This window comes from Pecten maximus, chromosome 19 (genome assembly GCF_902652985.1).
Source record: "Pecten maximus chromosome 19, xPecMax1.1, whole genome shotgun sequence".
Lineage (NCBI taxonomy): Eukaryota > Metazoa > Mollusca > Bivalvia > Pectinida > Pectinidae > Pecten > Pecten maximus.
The window spans coordinates 13,017,968-13,043,062 of record NC_047033.1 but is presented as its reverse complement, the minus strand read 5'-3'; the positions used below and the strand labels follow the sequence as shown (position 1 = coordinate 13,043,062).

Below are 25,095 nucleotides of genomic sequence, written 5' to 3'. Positions count from 1 at the left end.
ACGACCGTAGATACATACTTGGGTTAATAGTATGCTTAGAACTATGTCACGATCATCGTGAAATCATTAAACAGAATCAGCAGATTGTACCCATTGTGATTAAATGTCCGTTATAGCTGCCACGATAGATATCAATTGTATATATCAAAACAAAATGGTTGTCGGATATAAAAAAAAAACGAATGAGGTAAAGAAATCGAGGTAAGTGCAACCAAGTTGTATGTGGGCGAGCTTTGATAGCAAGTACCTGTGATATAAACGTAATGATTTTCAAATCATGCAGATGATAACATAGATTTATGTATCGAAAATGCGTTGGATTTATATCCTCTTCATTTGAGAAGTCTATGGAAATTACAGCAAAAGTGTGTTTCAGTATAGCACACAACAATATATACTATGAACGTATTGTAATGGTATATACAATATTTGTACTTGTACTATAACGATCATTATTTTGAAGGCATTCTATTTATATTATAAAAACAAAAATAAAAACAAAACAAACAAATATAGCACACACACATACACACGCACCCTCCCCCTTCTACCTTTCTTATAGGACTCAAAAACTTGACACCAGGGAAAATTATTTACCGAAACAAGATCACAGAAGGTATTGTGGTTCCAACAAATATAATTTAAAGTTTTCATTTGATACAACAAATTGTTTCAACAAGAAATCATTCCCCCTCCCCCCCCCCCCCAAAAAAAAATAAAATAGTTCCAAGCTGACGATTTCTGTCTGTTTAGAATCGCACAGAGATTAACTCACACCCATAATTATATATCATACTGTTTTATTTGATACATCTAATTTCATCAAACTTCCATGGGGTATATACATGTGTTCTTTGTATTGTTTTGGTTAAATTGTGTTTAATACTCACACATTCACCAAAATGGTTGTTTTGAATACAGCACCAACATTTCGTTTATCAGAACATTTCTAGCAGCACAATAATTGATCATTTACCACATAGATATTCAGTGAACACAATATATTACCTATACATGACCTTTCATTCTTATTTCAACAATAAAATGGTTCCAAGCGTTTTGTTTCACGACCAATAAGCTCCCGTCGAGCAAAAAGAATAAAATAAACTTCCGAATGAGTTTATTACAGAAATGTCCTCGCCATTGTTTTTAATTACGACGTTATAAAGTATGACGTCACACCTGATAAGAATCAACTACCAAAGATATTGCTATTGCGTTTATCAAAGATGTGTTAATGATACCAGTAAGTAACGCCACCGTCATCTCCGATAGCATGGTGTAATATCCGTTTAATCCTCAAAGGCGAGGAAGTGAGCATTGAATTGTCTCCAATCAAGATATGATATGTAAAAGAACCAGATGATTTGTTGTTCAGCCCTTCTGGTATTATATATAACGTTGCACTAGAGGCATCCTGTGTTCAACAGTTCCGATATCATCCTATGTAACTAACGTAATATTAGTGTCCATCGGGTGTCTAGTTGTGAAACAGATCCATGTAAACATCCATAGCGACGACCATCGACTACAAATTTTACTTCCTCAACTCCCGTTATATCTGGAAAAAAAATAATGAAAAATTGTGATAATTTCAGATACGGAAATTCACGGCAGCAACACGACAACAACGATACATTGAGAAATCTCATCACAGCGTCCATACTAAACAATGAAATACCACGTGATCACCACCTAAACAACACATGTTTAAAAACAGTGACAAAAAGTACATCAGTTCATTGACATAAGAATGGGTTAACAGTACAGTATATTAACATCAACAGAAAAGGAAAACCTACACCACACCGTCAACACACTATTACTGAACTCATCATGTCGCCAACACACAAATACAAAACTCATCATATCGTAAACACACAAATACAAAACTCATCATATCGTCAACACACAAATACAAAACTCATCATATCGTCAACACACAAATACAAAACTCATCATATCGTCAACACACAAATACAAAACTCATCATATCGTCAACACACAAATACAAAACTCATCATATCGTAAACACACAAATACAAAACTCATCATATCGTCAACACACAAATACAAAGTAGATCTCACAGCGTCAATGCACAATGCCAACGCTCAGCAAACGTCAACACAATGCAACAAACTACATATTTCACGGGAGCAAAAACAAAGACCTACTTTCAATACACAACGCTGACACGCTAAACGGGGCAAATGTCATCCTGGACATATTAGGACAGGTATGGGTAGACATACGATGGAGACAATTATATAGGGTCAATACAGAAATCAGGACAGGCATTTAAGTGTCAACACGTAATGACGAAAAGTATCAGCTTTGAAAGACAACAGCAATTAATATCACAGCAACAACATCCAACGACAAAAATACATCAATGTGAAACTTTTACAGATTACTTTTCGACAGCGTAAACAAATAGAGATTAATTGATTTAAGTCATGTAAAGATAATTCCATTTTTCAATTAGTAATATTTTGTGAAAATGTGCTAAAATTTTAGCGTTGGAAAGATTTGGTTATAGTCCGCTTATTTGAAAGCTATGCTTTAACAACAATTCGTAATGCATTTAAAGTCTTATCGGCATATTGGCATCTAAATACTTTTATTTAAAGCATGCAGTTAGTTTTCTATTGGACAATAGAAAACTGTCGTTATTTTATTTATTTTGTTTGAACAATATTTGTATTGTAGAAAAATACATTAGTCAAACGATGATGAATGTGAAATGTCAATTTGTGTGTGGTTATGACAAAAGAAATCAATTAATTGTTCTAGATGACAAGTTCATCAAAATGAAGTTATCAAGAATATGTACATAAACATGTATGCCTACTGAACAAAAGAAAAACGTAAACGAGATATTATAGGATAGAGAGTCTTAATGGGATTGTATGGGTACCATTAATGTCATGGATTTTTTAAAAACAATTTCTTTCCCTGAAATTATTACGTAAAGACAACCGATTCTATATTTTTAATGAAATGTAAATTTTATAATAAAATATTATAAACGTTACAATAGTGACATAACTGTGTCTACACTTTCTGGCCTCAGGCGGTTGTTGATAAAAATGTGGTTTTTTTTACTTACTGATATTTTGCTTACATTGATAAGTAACATTCTTAAGCAGGTCAAATGCCAACGTGTGTAGCTTTAACTACAAATCCATGATTTAAGGTCAGTTGGATAAGAATTATAGTTACAAAATATACATCTGACTTGCTTGATAACAGTTGTCATTCCATTTATATATCAGCCGAGTAACATTCATAATTGGCAATAAATTCAATTTGTCGACCATTCAATGCATAGTTAATTTGTCCTGAATATCCTTCGGGATTGTCACAATTTTGGACTCCAATGATAATTGAAGAGTTCTATATGCTAGAAAGATGAATTGCAATGATATGCGGTCATATTTAATATTCTATAAATAAATATATTACTAAATTAATATTTTAGGTGCTTCATATATCCACATGTATATATCGTTCCCTAATCCTATGGAGTATGACACCTATCATAGCTTCTTAGACACTTACCCTAGCTTTTAGACACTTACCCTAGCTCCTTAGATACTTACCCTAGCTCCTTAGATACTTACCCTAGCTTCTTAGATACTTACCCTAGCTTCTTAGACACTAACTCTAGCTTCTTAGACACTTACCCTAGCTTCTTAGACACTTACCCTAGCTTCTTAGACATTTACCCTAGCTTTTTAGACACTTACCCTAGCTTTTTAGACACTTACCCTAGCTTCTTAGACACTTACCCTAGCTTTTTAGACACTTACCCTAGCTTTTTAGACACTTACTCTAGCTTCTTAGACACTTACCCTAGCTTCTTAGACACTTACCCTAGCTTCTTAGACACTTACCCTAGCTTTTTAGACACTTACCCTAGCTTCTTAGACACTAACTCTAGCTTCTTAGACACTTACCCTAGCTTTTTAGACACTTACCCTAGCTTTTTAGACACTTACCCTAGCTTTTTAGACACTTACCCTAGCTTCTTAGACACTAACTCTAGCTTCTTAGACACTAACTCTAGCTTCTTAGACACTTACCCTAGCTTCTTAGACACTTACCCTAGCTTCTTAGACACTTACCCTAGCTTCTTAGACACTTACCCTAGCTTCTTAGACACTTACCCTAGCTTCTTAGACACTAACTCTAGCTTCTTAGACACTTACCCTAGCTTTTTAGACACTTACCCTAGCTTTTTAGACACTTACCCTAGCTTTTTAGACACTTACCCTAGCTTCTTAGACACTAACTCTAGCTTCTTAGACACTAACTCTAGCTTCTTAGACACTTACCCTAGCTTCTTAGACACTTACCCTAGCCTCTGAGACACTTACCCTAGCTTCTTAGACACTTACTCAAGCTTTTTAGACACTTACCCTAGCTTTTTAGACACTTACCCTAGCTTTTTAGACACTTACCCTAGCTTCTTAGACACTAACTCTAGCTTCTTAGACACTTAACCTAGCTTCTGAGATATTTACCCTAGCTTCTTAGACACTAACTCTAGCTTCTTAGACACTTACCCTAGCTTCTTAGACACTTACCCTAGCTTTTTAGACACTTACCCTAGCTTCTTAGACACTAACTCTAGCTTCTTAGACACTAACTCTAGCTTCTTAGACACTTACCCTTGCTTCTTAGACACTTACCCTAGCTTCTTAGACACTTATCCTAGCTTTTTAGACACTTACTCAAGCTTTTTAGACACTTACCCTAGCTTTTTAGACACTTATCCTAGCTTTTTAGACACTTACCCTAGCTTCTGAGACACTAACCCTAGCTTCTTAGACACTAACTCTAGCTTCTTAGACACTTAACCTAGCTTTTTAGACACTTACCCTAGCTTCTTAGACACTAACCCTAGCTTCTTAGACACTTACTCTAGCTTCTTAGACACTAACTCTAGCTTCTTAGACACTTACTCTAGCTTCTTAGACACTAACCCTAGCTTCTTAGACACTTACCCTAGCTTCTTAGACACTTACCCTAGCTTTTTAGACACTTACCCTAGCTTCTTAGACACTTACCCTAGCTTCTTAGACACTAACTCTAGCTTCTTAGACACTTACCCTAGCTTTTTAGACACTTACCCTAGCTTCTTAGACACTTACCCTAGCTTTTTAGACACTTACCCTAGCTTCTTAGACACTTACCCTAGCTTCTTAGACACTTATCCTAGCTTCTGAGACACTAACCCTAGCTTCTTAGACACTAACCCTAGCTTCTTAGACACTTACCCTAGCTTCTTAGACACTTACCCTAGCTTTTTAGACTCTTACCCTAGCTTCTTAGACACTTACCCTAGCTTTTTAGACACTTACCCTAGCTTTTTAGACACTTACCCTAGCTTCTTAGACACTAACTCTAGCTTCTTAGACACTTACCCTAGCTTTTTAGACACTTACCCTAGCTTCTTAGACACTTACCCTAGCTTCTTAGACACTTACCCTAGCTTTTTAGACACTTACCCTAGCTTCTTAGACACTTACCCTAGCTTCTTAGACACTTACCCTAGCTTCTTAGACACTAACTCTAGCTTCTTAGACACTTACCCTAGCTTTTTAGACACTTACCCTAGCTTCTTAGACACTTACCCTAGCTTCTTAGACACTAACTCTAGCTTCTTAGACACTAACCCTAGCTTCTTAGACACTAACTCTAGCTTTTTAGACACTTACCCTAGCTTCTTAGACACTTACCCTAGCTTTTTAGACACTTACCCTAGCTTCTTAGACACTAACTCTAGCTTTTTAGATACTTACCCTAGCTTTTTAGACACTTACCCTAGCTTCTTAGACACTAACTCTAGCTTCTTAGACAGTTACCCTAGCTTCTTAGACACTTACCCTAGCTTTTTAGACACTTACCCTAGCTTCTTAGACACTTACCCTAGCTTCTTAGACACTTACCCTAGCTTCTTAGACACTTACCCTAGCTTTTTAGACACTAACTCTAGCTTCTTAGACACTAACCCTAGCTTCTTAGACACTAACTCTAGCTTTTTAGACACTTACCCTAGCTTCTTAGACACTTACCCTAGCTTTTTAGACACTTACCCTAGCTTCTTAGACACTAACTCTAGCTTTTTAGATACTTACCCTAGCTTTTTAGACACTTACCCTAGCTTCTTAGACACTAACTCTAGCTTCTTAGACAGTTACCCTAGCTTCTTAGACACTTACCCTAGCTTTTTAGACACTTACCCTAGCTTCTTAGACACTAACTCTAGCTTCTTAGACAGTTACCCTAGCTTCTTAGACACTTACCCTAGCTTTTTAGACACTTACCCTAGCTTTTTAGACACTTACCCTAGCTTCTTAGACACTAACTCTAGCTTTTTAGATACTTACCCTAGCTTTTTAGACACTTACCCTAGCTTCTTAGACACTAACTCTAGCTTCTTAGACAGTTACCCTAGCTTTTTAGACACTTACCCTAGCTTCTTAGATACTTACCCTAGCTTCTTAGACACTTACCCTAGCTTCTTAGACACTTACCCTAGCTTTTTAAACACTTACCCTAGCTTCTTAGACACTAACTCTAGCTTTTTAGATAATTACCCTAGCTTCTTATATACTAACCCTAGCTTTTTAGACACTTACCCTAGCTTCTTAGACACTAACTCTAGCTTCTTAGACACTTACCCTAGCTTCTTAGACACTTACCCTAGCTTCTTAGACACTTATCCTAGCTTCTTAGACATTTACCCTAGCTTCTTAGACACTTACCCTAGCTTCTTAGACACTTACCCTAGCTTCTTAGACACTAACTCTAGCTTTTTAGACACTTACCCTAGCTTCTTAGACACTTACCCTAGCTTCTTAGACACTTACCCTAGCTTCTTCGACACTAACCTCTAGCTTCTTAGACACTTACCCTAGCTTCTTAGACACTTACCCTAGCTTCTTAGACACTTACCCTAGCTTCTTAGACACTAACTCTAGCTTTTTAGACACTTACCCTAGCTTCTTAGACACTAACTCTAGCTTCTTAGACACTTACCCTAGCTTCTTAGACACTTACCCTAGCTTCTTAGACACTTACCCTAGCTTTTTAGACACTTACCCTAGCTTTTTAGACACTAACCCTAGCTTCTTAGACATTTACCCTAGCTTTTTAGACACTTACCCTAGCTTCTTAGACACTTACCCTAGCTTCTTAGACACTTACCCTAGCTTCTTAGACACTTACCCTAGCTTTTTAGACACTTACCCTAGCTTCTTTGACACTAACCCTAGCTTCTTAGACACTTACCCTAGCTTTTTAGACACTTACCCGAGCTTTTTAGACACTTACCCTAGCTTCTTAGACACTAACCCTAGCTTCTTAGACACTTACCCTAGCTTCTTAGACACTTACCCTAGCTTCTTAGACACTTACCCTAGCTTCTTAGACACTTACCCTAGCTTCTTAGACACTTACCCTAGCTTTTTAGACACTTACCCTAGCTTCTTAGATACTAACCCTAGCTTTTTAGACACTTACCCTAGCTTCTTAGACACTTACCCTAGCTTTTTAGACACTAACTCTAGCTTCTTAGACACTTACCCTAGCTTTTTAGACACTTACTCAAGCTGTTTAGACACTTACCCTAGCTTCTTAGACACTAACCCTAGCTTTTTAGACACTAACCCTAGCTTTTTAGACACTTACCCTAGCTTTTTAGACACTTACCCTAGCTTCTTAGACACTTACCCTAGCTTTTTAGACACTTACCCTAGCTTTTTAGACACTTACCCTAGCTTTTTAGACACTTACCCTAGCTTCTTAGACACTAACTCTAGCTTCTGAGACACTTACCCTAGCTTCTTAGACACTTACCCTAGCTTTTTAGACACTTACCCTAGCTTTTTAGACACTTACCCTAGCTTCTTAGACACTTACCCTAGCTTCTTAGACACTAACTCTAGCTTCTTAGACACTTACCCTAGCTTCTTAGACACTTACCCTAGCTTCTTAGACACTTACCCTAGCTTTTTAGACACTTACCCTAGCTTCTTAGACACTTACCCTAGCTTCTGAGACACTTACCCTAGCTCTTTGACAGATACCATAGCTTCTTTGACACATGCCATAGCTTTTTAGACACTTACCGTAGCATCTATGACACTGGAAACAGATTTCTTTGAAACCTACCCTAGCTTATTTGACAACTACCCTAATTTATTTGACACTGACCCTAGTTTTTTTGCTCCTTCCATAGCTTCTTCCATACTTACCCTAGCTTCTTTAAATGTGGACGTATTGTCGTTATCGAAGGTAGCGTTATCATAAGCCTGGTTATCTACAGCGTAGAGCTTGTGTATAGTGTCGACATCATCCTTAGTCGATCTGTAGTAGTATGCGTCATTGAACTCTCTGTACAAAAATATATTGGACACGAATAGATTATCTCCCTTTGTGGAATTTTAATTTTTACGGCATGGCGTAAAAAAAAGATATATCATTATGACAAAAACACACTACTTTCATTTTTGACAGTAAAATAAAAACTTGGCTATTCTTAAAACCTTTGATTTAGGTAAACAATAGATAAGACTGAATTGTAATGGCCGCGAACGAAAAAGGTTCACATGAAAACATTATAAAAACCATTAAATCAATTTTAGAATTATTAATTTCACACGAGCGACAATACTGTGGTCCATACATCATCATCATACATCACAGCACATATGTTTTAAAGTTCATCACGGATTAGCAACCAATCAATCCATCGTGATATTCGAACCAAATATGATTTGCAATCACGTTTCATGAAGGAGGCAGAAGTGCTTCTACCAGTAAATGGAATGTAAGTAATTGTGAAATCAAATGCATTGGATACAAATAAGTTTGGAGATATTAACCAGATAAGCCGTTTATGTCAGTAGTTGATAAGAATACAATGTAGTTGATAAGTAGATGTTATAAGCAATGACTGCATTTTTCATCATAGAAAATTATATTGAGAGTTAATTGCATTTCTTGAAGTAATAGAACTGTAACGAGCAACAAAACTGTTTTTGATAACAAATATTCTTGTGTGCCTTATGTACAATCCTTTGTGATTGCGGATGGTAGACACTACTGGATTTTAGCGTCCGAGGTTATCGTTGCAAGCTTGTCACGTTTTACTTCATTTGGGTAATGACGCGGTTCAGGATATACGTGTTTGTAATTATAATTCTTTGAATCCCTGTTTTTGAAAATATGGAATTTATTGAAAGTCTTTTGTACATCTCTATCAAACGTTTGATATTTCTTTTGATCTGATATGTTTCGAGTTCAGTTTCCTCCTATAACAACTTTAGGCTCTTAGTATCGCTGTCGAGACCTAGAAGGATGAAGCAGTTGTATTATGTAGTTGAATTAATTTTAGCTCTACTCTAAACTCCAAATTTGTTTTGAATGGTTCTCATATCTTGCTGCCTGTTGTACAATCGTTGGAACAATTGATTTTGATTTGTATACTTACTGAAAACTATACTCTCCTCGGTCGAAAGGTCTTTTACGAAAACATATACAGCTTATAAAAACAAAAAGTAGTACTAGAGCAGCACCCGACACACAGGCAATGACGATGATGTACTTTTTCTCTAATGCCAAACGTTCATCGGAACTTTCACAATAATCTCCAAAGTATATCAAATCTGAATTCGGTTTACATCTGAAATAAAAAGGGGAATAGAAACTATTTCAACTCGATTAGCATATGCATTTTATCGCCCTTTCCCTTTTTATACATATTGAAAGTTACTTCGTAATTGTTAATAAGCTTAGTGCGTTTTCCATTCTGTGTTTGAAAAGAATAAATATTTAATGAAAATCTTTTTTAACAAACATTTAATTGAAAATCTGACGTTCTCACTTTTGACAGGATATTACCTTCCTTTCAATAGTTCTCATACAATTTTTATTCATTAACCGAGTTATAACAGCCACAGAGAGAAGATTAGTAAAAAATGTTGTTTAAACTAAATTTATTATGAAATAAATAAATGATATGCATGTGATATACGGCAAGATGATTATTTACATTATATATGTTAAAAATCTTACTTGCATCCAACTATGTTCTGTTCATTTACATAGCACGTGCCTCCGTTGTGACACGGGTTATCTATCTTACACTTATGTACACATGTGGTCTCAGTGGACGTGTGGAGGCACGTGTAACCTAAGGGACATATGTTTGTAGCATTACAGGGGGACTGCGAGTCCTCCATGGCTGAAATGTAAAACAAAATTATCAAACTGGGTCATAATAAATAACCATATTTCTTATACAATTGAATGATATTTTCATAAATTGTGCAAATATTACTTCTCATCGCTGTGGTTGAGATATTGATAAATGGGATTTCTATCATATTTAATTAGATTGAACTAGTTTTAATAATAAAGTCATCTACGTATGTAATGAAAAAAAAATGTACATTTCTATATTCATTCAGACTGAACAACATTTAAATTATTCGTTCATTAATGTTCTTTAGTGGAAACATTAAATTGACAACATTTGTTTATGTATTAATTTAGTAAGAGTTATCGAAAATAGATTTTCAGTCTACTTTCTATTTTAGGTGAGTGAGTTTGCCTACCTTGACCAAATTCCGCGTTCCTGTTGGTTTTGACATAGTCAATACTAAGCGGTCCTATCCCTGCTGCAGATCGTATTGATTCCAAACGTTGTTGTGCATCACTGATCAGCTTCATGGAGGCGTTGTAAGCGCCTGCTGTTTGGTACAGTGATGCTGTGACACGTAACGTGTACGTACATACCACACTCCCCCTACTGTGGATATAAAACAGTACTTAACTTAATCTAATTGATACAGCATTATATTTCCCTCACTTATTATTTGTCACCGTCGCCCAGTTAAGATTCATTTGAAAGATGACTGTGCTGAACTTGTGTTTTTAAGGAAGTAAAAATGCTACACTTAATTTCTTCTCTCGTGACTTTAATTTAAATATGACTCAAATACCTGGCCTGTTTTACCATAATTATAATACGGCTTTATGATCTATACCGTAATTACACTATTGAGACTTTATAAATTGATATTGACGTCGTAATACCCATCACACTCTCGAGCTCCCTGTAGATAAACGCATACTGCATCAGCCGAGAAGAAACTTGTCCGTCTTACATTAATTGTGGAGTTTTCAATTACTCTCTCATTAACAGTAGTTATGTGATGAACAGAATCTTATACTCATTATCGTGTCATATAAGATTATCTAGATTGTAACGTAAGAAATTAAACAATGAAACTATTGTAGTCATATAAAGATTAATTTACCTTAAATCATTGACTGTTTTACTCCTCAGGCCAGGGATGTGGATATAAATATTCTCTAACTGAAACGTAAATCAAACGGATATACATGAAAGTCTGTAATATGATGACACGACATTACGTGAGATAGGTTATTATATACAAACTTTCCAACTGCCAGGAAACTTGAGAAACTATAATACACTTTATATGAAGTCAAATCGAAGATTGCATCAGAAATCAGACATTGTAATAACGTGATAAATATCTTATGTTAAAGCTTGGATTTTTTTTACGTAAATAAAGATTGCCCATTAATTTTAGCTTTACGCTTAACACTGAGGAAAATTATTAATTAGATTGGGCAATTATTAAAATTATTGGAAAATTATTTAAAAAAAGGGAAAAACAAAACAATTAAAAAAGAAAAGTGTTGCATATTTATCTCGGAGATCCTAGAATGAAATGAACTTTTGAGAGGTAAATTCTTAATAAACGATCAAGGTATAGAATGGTGTTGTATAACTTACGAAAACACGGATTTTATTCGATATACTGATATACACATTTGATGTTGTTACGTCATAGTCTGATGTCCATGGGATGTTAAAGGAAATTGTGAAATGAAGTGGGAATACAGCGATTTCTGAAAAATACAAAAAACACATTTAATCATAAAAAAGAAACGATATTGTAAAGAACGCTATTGGGTCCTTCTGGGGTTTTCCTGACGCAATCTCCTTACTTATGAAATGTTAGTTATTAAATATAGAAACCGCCAGAATGGTTACTGGTGCTAACAAACTAATATTGGAAAACTGTACTGTGAGGTATGTTGGAGTAAAGTGATTGACAGAAGACAAAACCACAAAATCATCCAATTTCATCAATGCATTATCATAATACACCAGTATAGCTTAGCAATCTTGTTCATGGCACAATTTCATCAGGTCTCAATTATAGGACTGGACTGTCTGAACATATTACACAGATTCGTTGTAGAACTAGCTCATATGCTAATTCCTTCCTTCCCTCTGCTATGAGTGTTGGAACAATTTGCCAATTTGTATACGTAATAATACATCTCTTTCTTGTCTCAAAACTTATTAGTCTAACCATTTTACGCAAAATAGAGCTGAACATCAAACAAATTGCAAAAGGAACTTTTTATTCATAATCTTTATTTAGTGGTTAAACACGTATACAAATTCAAAACCAAAGAACTAATGGGAAAGGTCAATTTTGAGGGATCAAAGGTCACAATAACCGTCAGTTATATTCTATACACAAATTCATTGACAATATGATGAAATAGATACTTCACTGACTCTGTGTTACAATTTATCCAAATCCATGAATATGTTTTCACTATTTTTGATTCAATATACATAAATGAAAGCGAAATTAACAATTAAAACATTTAAATGTATACTAAAATAGCAATATTTGGGACGAAATGTCTTATGATTACGACATTTTATCAGATTTGTTGTATATCAGAGTTCTTTATTAACCAAATATTCTAATAAATGATGATTTCAAACTCAAAACATGTTTGTAAAACATGTTAATTGTATCTCTTAGTTACACTAGTTTCCAGACGATATGATGTAGACGAGATCTGGTGTGGACGAGATGACTCGTGCTAATTTCAAGCGATCAGGACAATACCTAAATTGATCATCAATCCATCATTTCATACCTCAACTCAAACTCAGAAAATTAGAAACTCTATTCATGTATGATTGTATCATTAAAGAATACCGATTGTTGACGTCAGCAATAAGCGTTTCCGGGTTTGTTTTTCTTCAAATATCAGTATCAAGTATTAAGAACCATTTTTCGATTTCTTTCGAATTTTAGCATGTTGTATATACATTTGAGATCTACTTATAACATATGTTTCTGTTTCTTTTGCAATTTGTTTGAGGTATAATGATAGAACGGTTAGACTATATCTAAAAAAGATTATATCCGCCGGAACCACCAACTTATTTCTACTCCGGGACACATCTAGGTCAAATATACCATGCCAGATTGCGTATGAACCTTAGTTCACCGAATTTATTTAATAAAAGACCTTATTCCATAACCTCTTTGTACATGCGGTCTAATTGAGGATACTTCTCTTCTCATTTTCTCTTAAAATGTGATAAATTCTTTTTTACCACAATACCCTGCGTTATTCCACTCTCAGGCCATGCCATTGTATAAATGTCCCGACTGTTTGATAAATATACGTTTTATACCACTAGTGGAATATGACCTTCCGTAAGTTATGTTTTAAAAGTTACAAAAGACACTCGCTAAAGCTCGTGTCTTTTGTAACTTTAAAAACATAACTTACTTGTGTGAAATAAATTCCATATCCAACAATCACCCGTTGTGTAACCTCTATATCTACGACGTATACAAATTGAATTTGAATTAACTTACCCCATTGTGGTTCCACGTTGTCATACGGTGATGGTGATGCCGTGACCAATGCTGATGATGACGTCACGGGTGATGATGATGTATATATTGGTGTTCTTCCCCAGGCTAGGCAAACTGCTACACAGTCTATAGTTGACGTCGTTGGTGTAGTTGTAGTTGACGTAGTTGTAGTTGTGATTGGATTCGGAGTGGTAGGGATATTGGTTGGAGGAGTGGTTTTGATTGTAGACGTTGTAGTTTTGGAAACAGTCGCTGTAGCTGGAGAGACTCGTGCTGCAGTTGTTTTGGAAGTTGAAGGAGCTTTAGCTGTCGTTGTGTTCATACTCATACTTACGGTGTTAACATTTAAAGATGATGAGGCTGTCATTGGTGTTGTGTTAGATTTTGTTGGACTTGGTTTTGCTGTCGGTGTTGAATTTATATCTGTTGCAATTTGAGTTGTCGAAGAATGTATTGCGTGCAATGAGGTTCCTTCTGCTTTTGTTTGTGTTTGCGTGACTGACTGAGTAAATTGAGTCTTCTCTGTGAATTTTGAGGATTTTGTGTAGGACGTAGGTGAATTAGTAGACATTGTTGCATTTTCTTGTTGTGTGCTAGTAGAATTTCTTGATTTGACAGTTGTTACTGCTGAGAATACGCTGTCTTTTGTTGTCGTCATAGCTGAAATATCATCCGTTGTGGTTGAAAAAGTTCCACCAGCTGTGTGCGTTGGTATTTTATTTGTTGTCGTAATTGGTGATGCTGTTTCTGTTGCGGATGTGATAAGAGTCGATGCGACAAAATTTTTCGTTGTTGATGTTGGTGTTGTTATTTGGATACGTGTGGTCCAGGGCGTGTCAGTTTTACTTGTACTTAGACTTGTGGTTGTAAGGGACACCGGTGACTCTTTTGTTGATGTCGAAGTTGACTTAGATGTAGTGCTGGGTATGGTCGTGGTCACCTTTCCTGTCAGTTGTTCTGTAGTCAAACCTCCATCTGATTCACTTGTTGTTTGTCGATCAATTGTTGTCGATTCAGCTGTTTTTGTTGTTGTGGTTGAATTTATTGTTGTTTTCATCGGTGTTGTTGAAAAGTTTGTTGTTATTATCGATGAACTGCTAGCAGGCCCATGTGTTTTTATTGTTGTACTTGAATGGCTATGTGTTGTAGTTGAAGGATTGTTGGTTGTCGTCTGTCCCTGTAACGTTGTCACATCTGTGTTTTTTATAGCATCTGATGCCATAGGGATATCTGTAAGCCCATTGGATGTCGTTACATGGGAATTAGTTGTTACTGCCACATTTGTCGTCGATTCATCCATCATCACTGTTGTCGCTGCCGGAGCTTTTGTTTTTGTCTTTGTGGTAGACGATGTCTCTGACGACGTAGTTGTTTGCCTCTGTGTTGGTGCTGTTGCCTGTTCTGTAGTTTCAAAAAATGATATCGTGTTATCGCCTTCTGTTGTAGATGAATCGAATGTCGTGGACATAGGTCTACTAGATGATGCCGTTGTAGTGCTACTGCTTTTCACTTCTGTACTACCTACTTGCACTGTCGTTAACTCAGGAGTCACGTTAGGGGTTGGTGTCCTTACTGCAGTTGTTGTATCATTGGGGATATCATGCTCTGTCGTGACAATATCCGGTACAGATGACGTAGTTTTCTCTGTTTTCACCCCTTTTGTGGTAGTAGAAGTCTGTGATGGCACTGATGCTCTTGTCGTTTTGTCTGAAGCAGGCTTTGTCGTGCTCGCTAGATGAAGGGTGGCCGACGAAGGTCCAGAAGTCCTTACAGATGAAGTTGGATTATTGGTTTTAGTGACCGTTGTTGGAGTTTTTGTCGAATTCGTGGTCGAAGCTGCCGGTTGTGTATTTCTTGTTGTGGTTACCTCATAGTTAGTAGCTTTTGATGCAATTGGAAAAGAAGATGTAGTTAAATTTATTTGCGCCTGAGTCGGTTTAGTGGTTTTGTCAGTAGGCATATGAGTGTTTCCATTGGTAGTTGCAGTAGGCGCTTGCGTTGTTTTAGTTTTTGTCGCTGTTGGCGCTGACGTTATTTTCGTAGTTGCAGTAGTTGGCGCTACAGTTGTTTTAATGGCTAGAGTGGTTGACACTGGATCTGTTTTAGCGGTTGGGGTAATTGCCGCTGGAGTTGTTTTAAAAGCTCCAGTAATTGGCACTGGTGTTGTACTAGTTGGTCCTTGTATTGTATTTGTTACAGTAGGATTAGAAATTGGAGTTGTTTTCGTGACTGTAGTAGTAGGCGCTGGAGTTGTATTAGTGACTGTAGGAATGGGCGCTGCAGTTGGATTAGTGACTGTAGGATTAGATGCTGGATTTATTTTACTAACTGTAGTAGTAGGCACTGGGGTTGTTTTGGTGACTTTAGTAGTAGGCTCTGAAGCTGTTTTACTGGCTGTAGAAGTTGACACTGAAGTTGACGTAGTAGTAGTTGTGGTTGGACATAGATTATAACACATTGCGAAGGCTGTAATTAATCAACGAAAACATTGTTATATTGTGTCAACAGATATATCACTATATCAACATGCTGTGCTACTTCTAATGTTTGAATAACATTAAGGTAAAATAGACCATCTAGTAATGACATACTGTTACCTTTATAGAATGCCTAAAGCCTCTTCAATTCACTTGTATCAGATTAATCACATCTCAAGAATCATTTGACGGATGTGCTGTTACTTGGAATTTGAGTAATTACAGTGCTTTGCGATTAATTTGCGGTGCTTCTATGGACTTATGCAAACAACTCATGAGATTGAAATAATTGGACGGGGGAAGTATTTAAAGAAAAAAAAATCGTTATTCGTAATTGATATGTAAGCTATATCAGAAATGATGATTAATTCTTACATTGTAATTGACGAACGATTTTTCTTTCATGCATCAGTACGAATAAAAATGAATAAAACAGATATATGATATTCCTACCTGGATCAATAGTCATTGCATTGTACTGGAGGCATATATTTGCTACAACGACCAGAGCAAAAGGGACATTGGCCAGCATTTTGGTATTTTATGGCTGAAAAGATAAAATAAAATAAATAAATAGGACCTTACGTTTGTCATCACATCTATTCATAGGGGTGAAGATAGTCTAGTATTCATATTTTATTATTAATGTAACTGTATTAATTTATGTTTAAGATTTTATAAACATCTACAGTTTTATATTTCACTCATCATATTTGATTCATAAGTGAAATTTATGAACTTTTCAATAAAAGTAAGTATGGCATCAAAAAGATCTCTATTTATCACAACCAAAATTTTTCTGAAAGGTAGAGGCCCCCCCCCCCCCCCCCCCCCCCCCCCCCCCAAAAAAAACTATAATTTTCAAACGGAAGGCTTTGGCAAGTATTTTATAGGATCACTATATCATTATTATTTGTATTCATTCACACGGAACATCAGGGTGAATGATAAAGGTACGAATGCGGGTTAATGTTTCATTTATTACTGAAATATACCAAACATGTTTTCAAATAAATACATTATCCATTAATTTCCAACGTCCTTTTCTGGATGTTTTTCCGGTCTTCGTTTCCTCCCGTGGTCACGTGACCAGCACGAAAGAGAATACATTTACAATTAGTTTGTAAATATGGCCAATATATATAAAAATCAACATCAAAATTGTTTGTTAGGACAAGTACCTAGTGAAAAACAAAATGTTTATAAAACAAGCAAACACTCCTCCTCCCCAGAAAAAAAAAACAAACAAAAAACCCAAATAAATACTGTTATATCTTAGTGGTCATGATAGATATATTAGACATAATCTGGTTAACATTTTTGTCAATTCTTCACGATGAACAAATATCATTGGTTTAATAGGCTTGATTAAAAATTATAGATACACAACGTGTCGGTCTCAACTTTTTAGTAAGTGTACTATACCATTCGTTATCATAATTCTACATAAGAAAAATAGTTCAATGAACGACATAGTTCATAGGACTTTAACAGGAGACAATGGCATTTTAAACAAATATATCCAGGTGAGATAAATGTTTGTTTTAGGTGATCGATGGTCTGGGATGTTCCCCTTTAAGTAAACATACCTATCACCCCGACTGTAGTACAGGTGACACCTCAGTGTGTGGGTAGGAATAAACAGACATAAACCCTCCGTGTTATCGTTGATAGGGTAGGACTAATATTGCCGTGGTCACACCCATACTTTGTTCATCGGTCAAGACCCATGTCGACCTATACTGACATTTTGAATCCAAGACTAATGATACAGTACATTGTCGTGATGTGACGGTGTAAGACACTCGCCTGCCGACTAAACGATCGGGATTCAATTTCCCGAACAAACGTAAATTGGTATGGAGGCCTGACCCTATTTTTTCCCGGCTACTCAGATTTCGTCCCATTATCACCCAGTTTAACTTCGTGCAAATTGTTGTAAAAAGTCTATAGCTATGTTCATACGTCGATACTGTTAACTTAAAAATAATTTGCGAGCATTTTTTTTTGGTAAACGCAAGCCTGCATAATCTCGAGATGAAGTCTCATATGACATTTTTTTTGTTATCTTTTTGATAGTTTTTATTATTATTATTATTATTATTGGAGCCAACAACAGATGAAGTGGCATTAAATAAATACTCGTTTTGTTGAAATTTAACATCGATGCAGTTATCTGTAGCCTTTTCCCTAATATTATAATAGGTGTACTGCTTTTTCGACGTTTTTCATATTCATGTAAACCAATGGTGGATTTTTTTGGATTGCTATACGTGTATACAAATAGATCTGCAAGTATTGATGTACGGTATTAGAAGTACGGAACAGTAGTATGATGTGGTTTTACTGATCATTCCACAAATACGGCAATCTATTCATACATAAATGTGTTACTTGGTTTGTGTACACACGCTGAAATGATTTAACGAGTTAAGATAGATCAAGCTATCTCTTTTGTATTCATCAACTGTGTTGGCTCATTTTAAGAATATGTCGTCCTTATACAGTTTTGTATATGTTAGCAGAACCATAGACATTACAACTAACTAACCCTATACCAATTATAACATTAGACTATATTACATGATATATTCATATACATTTGTATCCCGTTATCATACACTAAGGAACTGGTGTTTGCTTATTATATTCAGAATTTCAAAATTATCAAACCTTGATTTCTACATCAAAGGAATGTCATTCAAATGCTCACGAACAGTCATATGGAAATGCGATAAACCTCGGCCGCATTCATCCTTAGGGGAATTTAATATGATAACATCATTAATACATTGAATGTTACTGGTTAATATTAGAACTGTTTATTGACTATTTCTAAAATACGCGCCCCTATAAATATTTATAGTTGACTTCTGGTAATAAATATCGAACCGTATCGATGTAACAGCATCTGTTGTAATGTGGGACACAGCTGTCAGGGTGGGCATTCGCCTTGATCCAAAATGAGCATTGTCTAATCTCAGAACTGCGGTTTTATCCACACTATGACCAAGTATGAGTGTCCTCCTTGTCACCAAGGTGATGGTATCAGTTCAGTTAATTTCCCAAAAAGTGTGTAAAGAGGGACGATAGTTCCTTTAATCTAAAATCTTATAAAATAAAAAGGACACAATTTTTATGACGATATGTATGATCATATAAGTCGGAATAATCATAAAAAATAACTATTCTATATTTAATTAACGGATGATAGAAAATCCTATAAGTGTTACTGGTATCAGTACATTCGTGTACAAAAATGCCCTGTGAAACTGACATTAACATTCGATCATATTTATCAGAACGGAGACATGTCCCACTGTCATTGCCGACACTGACTTTACCGATCACTGACTTCAACAACATTTCAGATTTTAGAGAATTTTTACTGCGAAATTCACCCATTTTAAAATGGCTACCCTGGAAAAAATTCGAGCTGAAGGACCCAACTTTTTTTTTTGATTACGTGTTATATGACACCCTAAACTTTCGTTATAAACCATAATTGCCATATTGAATTCAAGAATTTTAATGATATACTCCAAAACGTTAACACTAAAGTCTATGGAAAAACAATTGGTTGATTGGTCCCTCCACTGTTATTGCCGACACTGACTTGAACGACATCGTGTAACATCTGACCATATCCACCATAACGGTGACATACTCAACTGTCATTACCAACATTGACTTTACCGACACACTGTCGTATCCGACACACTAACTCAGTCCAATACAGTATTGTTGAAGTCACGTTTGACTGTCCTAATATCCGATCACAGCCATCTTTTTATTGAAAAATTCGAACAATGACACGTTAATCTGACCGGTTAATATGTATAAGCATACCCTGGCAGTACACAATTTTGTTATAACATTGATGCACTGTGTCGAACTGATATTTTGAATAAGATACGGAATTATGCATTAGGATTTAAGATTTTGATACAATGAAAAAAAAAACTGTAAAAATATGAGCTAGTGCCATAGCAATAATGAAAACATTTTTGTCTACAATGTTTTAAGAAACAAATAATTATCATTTTAATACTTGAACTATCTTTTTTCGGTCATCCGTATATTGGTATCATTTCAGCACGAAAGACCGTTCATGAGAAGGTTACACAGGATTTCTTAGGCTCTTCAACTGGCTTTTAACGCACAAATCATTATTGTCGTAACGAAGATTGATAAACAAAATGCTGAAAGGCTTGAGAGACATTTTATCGATTTTCACCAAGGTAAACTTGAATGGTTCGGGGATTTCGTCACTCCGCTACACTTTACCACAGATAAGATACAGATAACGATTTCGATGTGTACAGTAAGGCATGGTTTAGTATTTTAGCAATGTTTGTCTGGGTTTCAGCAGTATTTGTTTGACAATTCATTGGGCCTATCGATCTCATATCACTTATTCTTGACAAATAAAAATATGTTTTGTTATGGACATATGTACGGAAGTTAACTATGATGTCAATCAAATACAATCTATAACTATTGTCCTTGAATTGTCTAAACTATTAGATATGACGTTAAACAATACAAAATCAAATCGAGGTTAATATCGAGGTTATAACAAGTCTATGCGTAATACATCAATGCTATCCGTAAACATCAAAATATGTTAAGTTCACACACAAGTTAATTTAAACAAACAAAAGTAATTAGGATTAATCGAGCCCATTCCTGATTAAACACAACTGCTGAGATATAAGGTTCTGTAGTAAAAGTAGGTTAGGAGTTAGAAGTTTATACAAAGAAATATGACCGATATAGTGTTGATCCGCAGATAAACGATGAAGCTAATAATTGGATAATAAATATTGACTTTCCACTGTCAACTTAAGTTCATGTGACGGACACATATTGGAGGTTATTGAGTTATCAATACACGATTTGGAACAGTGTTGCTTTCAACGCAAACATCGAAATGATATTAGTATCGTGTTTTTGCTTCTTTTCTGTCTTATGTGTCAAACAATGGATAATATTAAATACATACATGATATGATTGTTAGACTACACAGAAATAGATGAGTATAAACGTACCAGTTTAAATGAATGACGTATCTGTGATAAATGTTTATTCATTGCATCATTCTTTATATTATTTATATATTTATATGATTATGATAATATCGATAGTGTAAGAATATGATCAGGCTGGCAACCAATTTTGTTGTTATGAATTGTTACGCTTTATTCTAATACTATATCATCTCCTTGAGACTAAAATAATAAATTTCATTTATGATTCTAATACTCTAGAGACATTAGTGGCATTTTATTATATGAACCAAATGGAGCACGTAAAGCATGTATACATTGAACATAATGTATTTACTTAACATGTAAATATGTTATCTTAATAGCGATGTCTATATGGTCATTTGTCACATTTGCTAGATAAGTTTCAATTTCAGTGCTATTAACACACTATCCGTCACATTCCCTAGTCTCACAATTGTCTCTTGATTATCGGTGTTCATCTTATATTATACATTTGTACAATTATCGGACTTAACAAAAACACGCGCTTTCGAGGAAAGGCATAGCTATATATTTATGATGTTATGGGAAATTAATAAAAATATTGAAGATCAGTAAGCGTTCCTGAAACAACGAGCATGAATTTGTATATCAACATAAACAATCCACGAAATTAAAGAAAGAAAGAATCGTCAATATTTCAAATTCAAAATTCAAACGTTATATAAACCTTACCTTATAGTCGTTTAAAGTCCCTATCCACTGACTTCAGGCGTAATATGAGGCAAGATGCGTGATATGACTAGGTTGGAGAATCCAAACCTAGGCCGTACCTCGGATTTACCTGGAGATTATTTAGGGGACGGTTTCTGGTATGCGAACTTAGAAATTCCCCACCTGATCAGTATAACCTTATCATCGAATGAACGTTATACACAGGCAATGCAAAAAGACAAAAGGTATGGTAACAAAAATCTGGGAGTAATCTTTAGTTTACTTAAGTACAGGTCTGTAGGATGAAAGACTAGTCATCTTGGAACTGATAATGGCCGAGATAACACCAAACTATCCAACCAGGTCACACTCGGTCCGAGGGATTACTCAACGTTATGCTAATATTTACTCAGCGAGGCACAAAGTAAATAAGTACGCAATATGAAGGGTTATCATCTGGCAAAAACGGGCAGAAAAAATATCCAACCTGAATGTCTTTTAGGCCTGACACATATTCATAACTCATGTTGTTGTAACATGGCGCTTGTTGAATTGTCACTGTATCTATTTTTGTTGTTTTATACCTTTCCCGTTTAAGCTTTTTTGGAAAACAGATTTTAGAACTGTTTCGTTAACTGGCATAATTGTACTATTTTATTTATATGTCGTACATGTATAATTATCTAATTGTCTTCCATGTACAATTATCTAATTGTCTTACATGTACAATTATTTAACTGTCTTCCACGTACAATTATCTAACTGTCTTTCATTTAAAATCATCTAATTGTCTAACACCTACAATTTTCTAGTTGTCTTTCATTTAAAATCATCTAATTGTCTTACAAATACAATTTTCTAGTTGTCTTACAGGTACAATTATCTACCTGTCTTCGATGTACAGTTATCAAATTGCCTTTCATGTAAAATCTTCTAATTGTCTTACATGTAGAACTATCTTATTGTCTTACATATACCATTATAGATATTGGGCGTGTCATAAAACACACAATCATCGACTCAGTACTTCTGTTGTGTTTCGATAAATGTTATAGAATCAATGTTAATGACATAATATCAACCATATCTTATTAAGTCCTGACCGTGGTGGTTTGTGTTTCTCGGGAAGATAGGAAATGAGCATGTCTTTGCTGCCATGGTTGTGTCCATGGGCAAGGCGCGTTACCAAAATTACGCATGATGGTACTCGACCCTGCTGGTTGTTACTGGTACATGTACCTAAATCCCGATGCAGAAAGGTAGACACTAGTCTGTTCAAGAGCATATCTTCATTTAAATCAAAGGGGACATGAATGGTCTTCATCCATTATAATGATTAATTAATGACCTGTGATGATAATTGAATGTTAGAAATGAATGAAGACATTTTGATAAATCGCTTTTGACTGCCGCCCGTTTAAGCCTATTGTTTCATAGTTTCTCATAGCTTCTTTTACGTTAAGTGCTGACTGTTTCTGCATCATGTTTTATCGCCGACTACCTAGATGAAAGGCAAGTGAGTTACCGCTGTACAACCCGATCAACCCTAAGTGAAGTTTATATTGATATACATTTAGAAATTGGTTACAAATCGTATTGCATTGTCTAAGATTGTACAATGCAACAAAACAGTTCGATACTTTATATCACAAATTTTGTGCGATAAGGTACATATGGTTGATCAATATTGCGTTATAAGAATTAGACGGAATACACATCATGACAGTATAGAGATCTTACTCGTATCGGTGTTGACAAATTAGTAACTATGACGACAGTTTCGTACTTTCGGAAAAGAGGAACTGTGTACACTGCTCGTTATTTAGAAGTAAATCGCATTTTCATGTAAGTCTATCTGTAGAAAATATGATTTAAACCATTCAAGTATACGCTGTGTTTGTTTATGTCAATCTGTTTTCCAGTCCCATTCTGTTTCAAAAATTAATGACTCCACGTGGGTGTGAGATTAATAGAATCTTAACATCAATTTCTGAGTACACAGAGTAGATATAGAACACTTGTCTTTTATAACCCAGTTCAGTGATTAAACCTAGAACCAGTTATTCATTAATTTCGACACTAATTACAGTGGACAATGGGAGTCCGCATCGTCCAATATTTACCCGATAAACCGTGACCTGACACCCTGATTGGATATTTGTTTAACCGAACATAATCATTCAACTAATGGACTCCTTAATGACAACAACATTGATATATAAATTCATTTACATTATGGTTTGATGTTTAATACTTAGACTTGTTTGCCAGCTTCCTATTTCGGACTACTGTTAATTGGTATCACGTGGTGTTAACATAGAATTTCTGTGAGCTCCAGGAAATGTGTTTTCTAGAGTCACAAACGCAGGCACTGCGTGATTGAATTAGTGAAAGAATTAAGGACTGAATATTTGTTTTTATTTCTCTCATCAAATATAAATCATTCATACGAGTATAGGTCGTGTATCGTACATTATGCGCGTAGCTCTTTCGGCAGAAATAAGGATTAGATTTCCATCAGAATAAATGCAATGGCAATTCAATGCAAGGTAAAAATGCGTTTATTAGAGCAATTTCATTATGAGGATTAAAGCATCCCGGAAATCTATCATTTTTGTTACAATCATAATACATTTGTACAATCATAATTAGTTAAATGGTTATAAAAAACGATGGCGATGTCAAGGATATTAGAGAAAAATTAATGATATTTCATTTTTGTAGTAATAATTGTGATATACAACACTTATTTTTTAGAAATAGGAAAAGCCAGGGCCCGCGGTAGCCCAGTCTGTGCTGTAGTGATTTTGTCATTTGACAATACACTACCTTAATTGACCTGGAAGGTATGAGGCGGGTTTCCCGTATGTTTTTCAGTGAGGTAGGCACCACCTACTTCAAGGAAATCCCGCCTTTAAATGACTGGCAAACCCAACAAACAAACAAACCTCGTTAGTTTATGAAAAGGAAATTTTAATTACTACCGTAGTTAATTGAATGGCTATAGGAAGGCGGTATCACGGATATTAGAGAACATATCATGATATTTCATTTTGAATGTAATCATTGTAATATCCACACTCAACTGGGGAAAAAAAGCCAGCGATGCTGCTCAATTTCAACAAAAGATATCAATATCTCCTCTATACTTTTAAACTTCTTTTTT

At 35.3% G+C, this 25,095-nt stretch overlaps 1 protein-coding gene across 1 annotated transcript; it reads right to left on the bottom strand.

Annotated features, from left to right (window-relative positions):
* Positions 1 to 866: 866 nt before the first annotated feature.
* Positions 867 to 22,100, bottom strand: LOC117317808 (mucin-5AC-like). The gene is made up of 10 exons (XM_033872747.1): positions 21,951 to 22,100; positions 16,677 to 16,770; positions 13,747 to 16,212; positions 11,841 to 11,956; positions 11,335 to 11,393; positions 10,630 to 10,823; positions 10,088 to 10,256; positions 9,504 to 9,695; positions 8,266 to 8,404; positions 867 to 1,561 (listed from the first exon to the last, which is right to left on the bottom strand). The coding sequence occupies exons 2-10, from the start codon at positions 16,753 to 16,755 to the stop codon at positions 1,556 to 1,558; spliced, it is 3,420 nt and encodes a 1,139-aa protein (XP_033728638.1). The 5' UTR covers positions 16,756 to 16,770; positions 21,951 to 22,100; the 3' UTR covers positions 867 to 1,555.
* Positions 22,101 to 25,095: the final 2,995 nt, after the last annotated feature.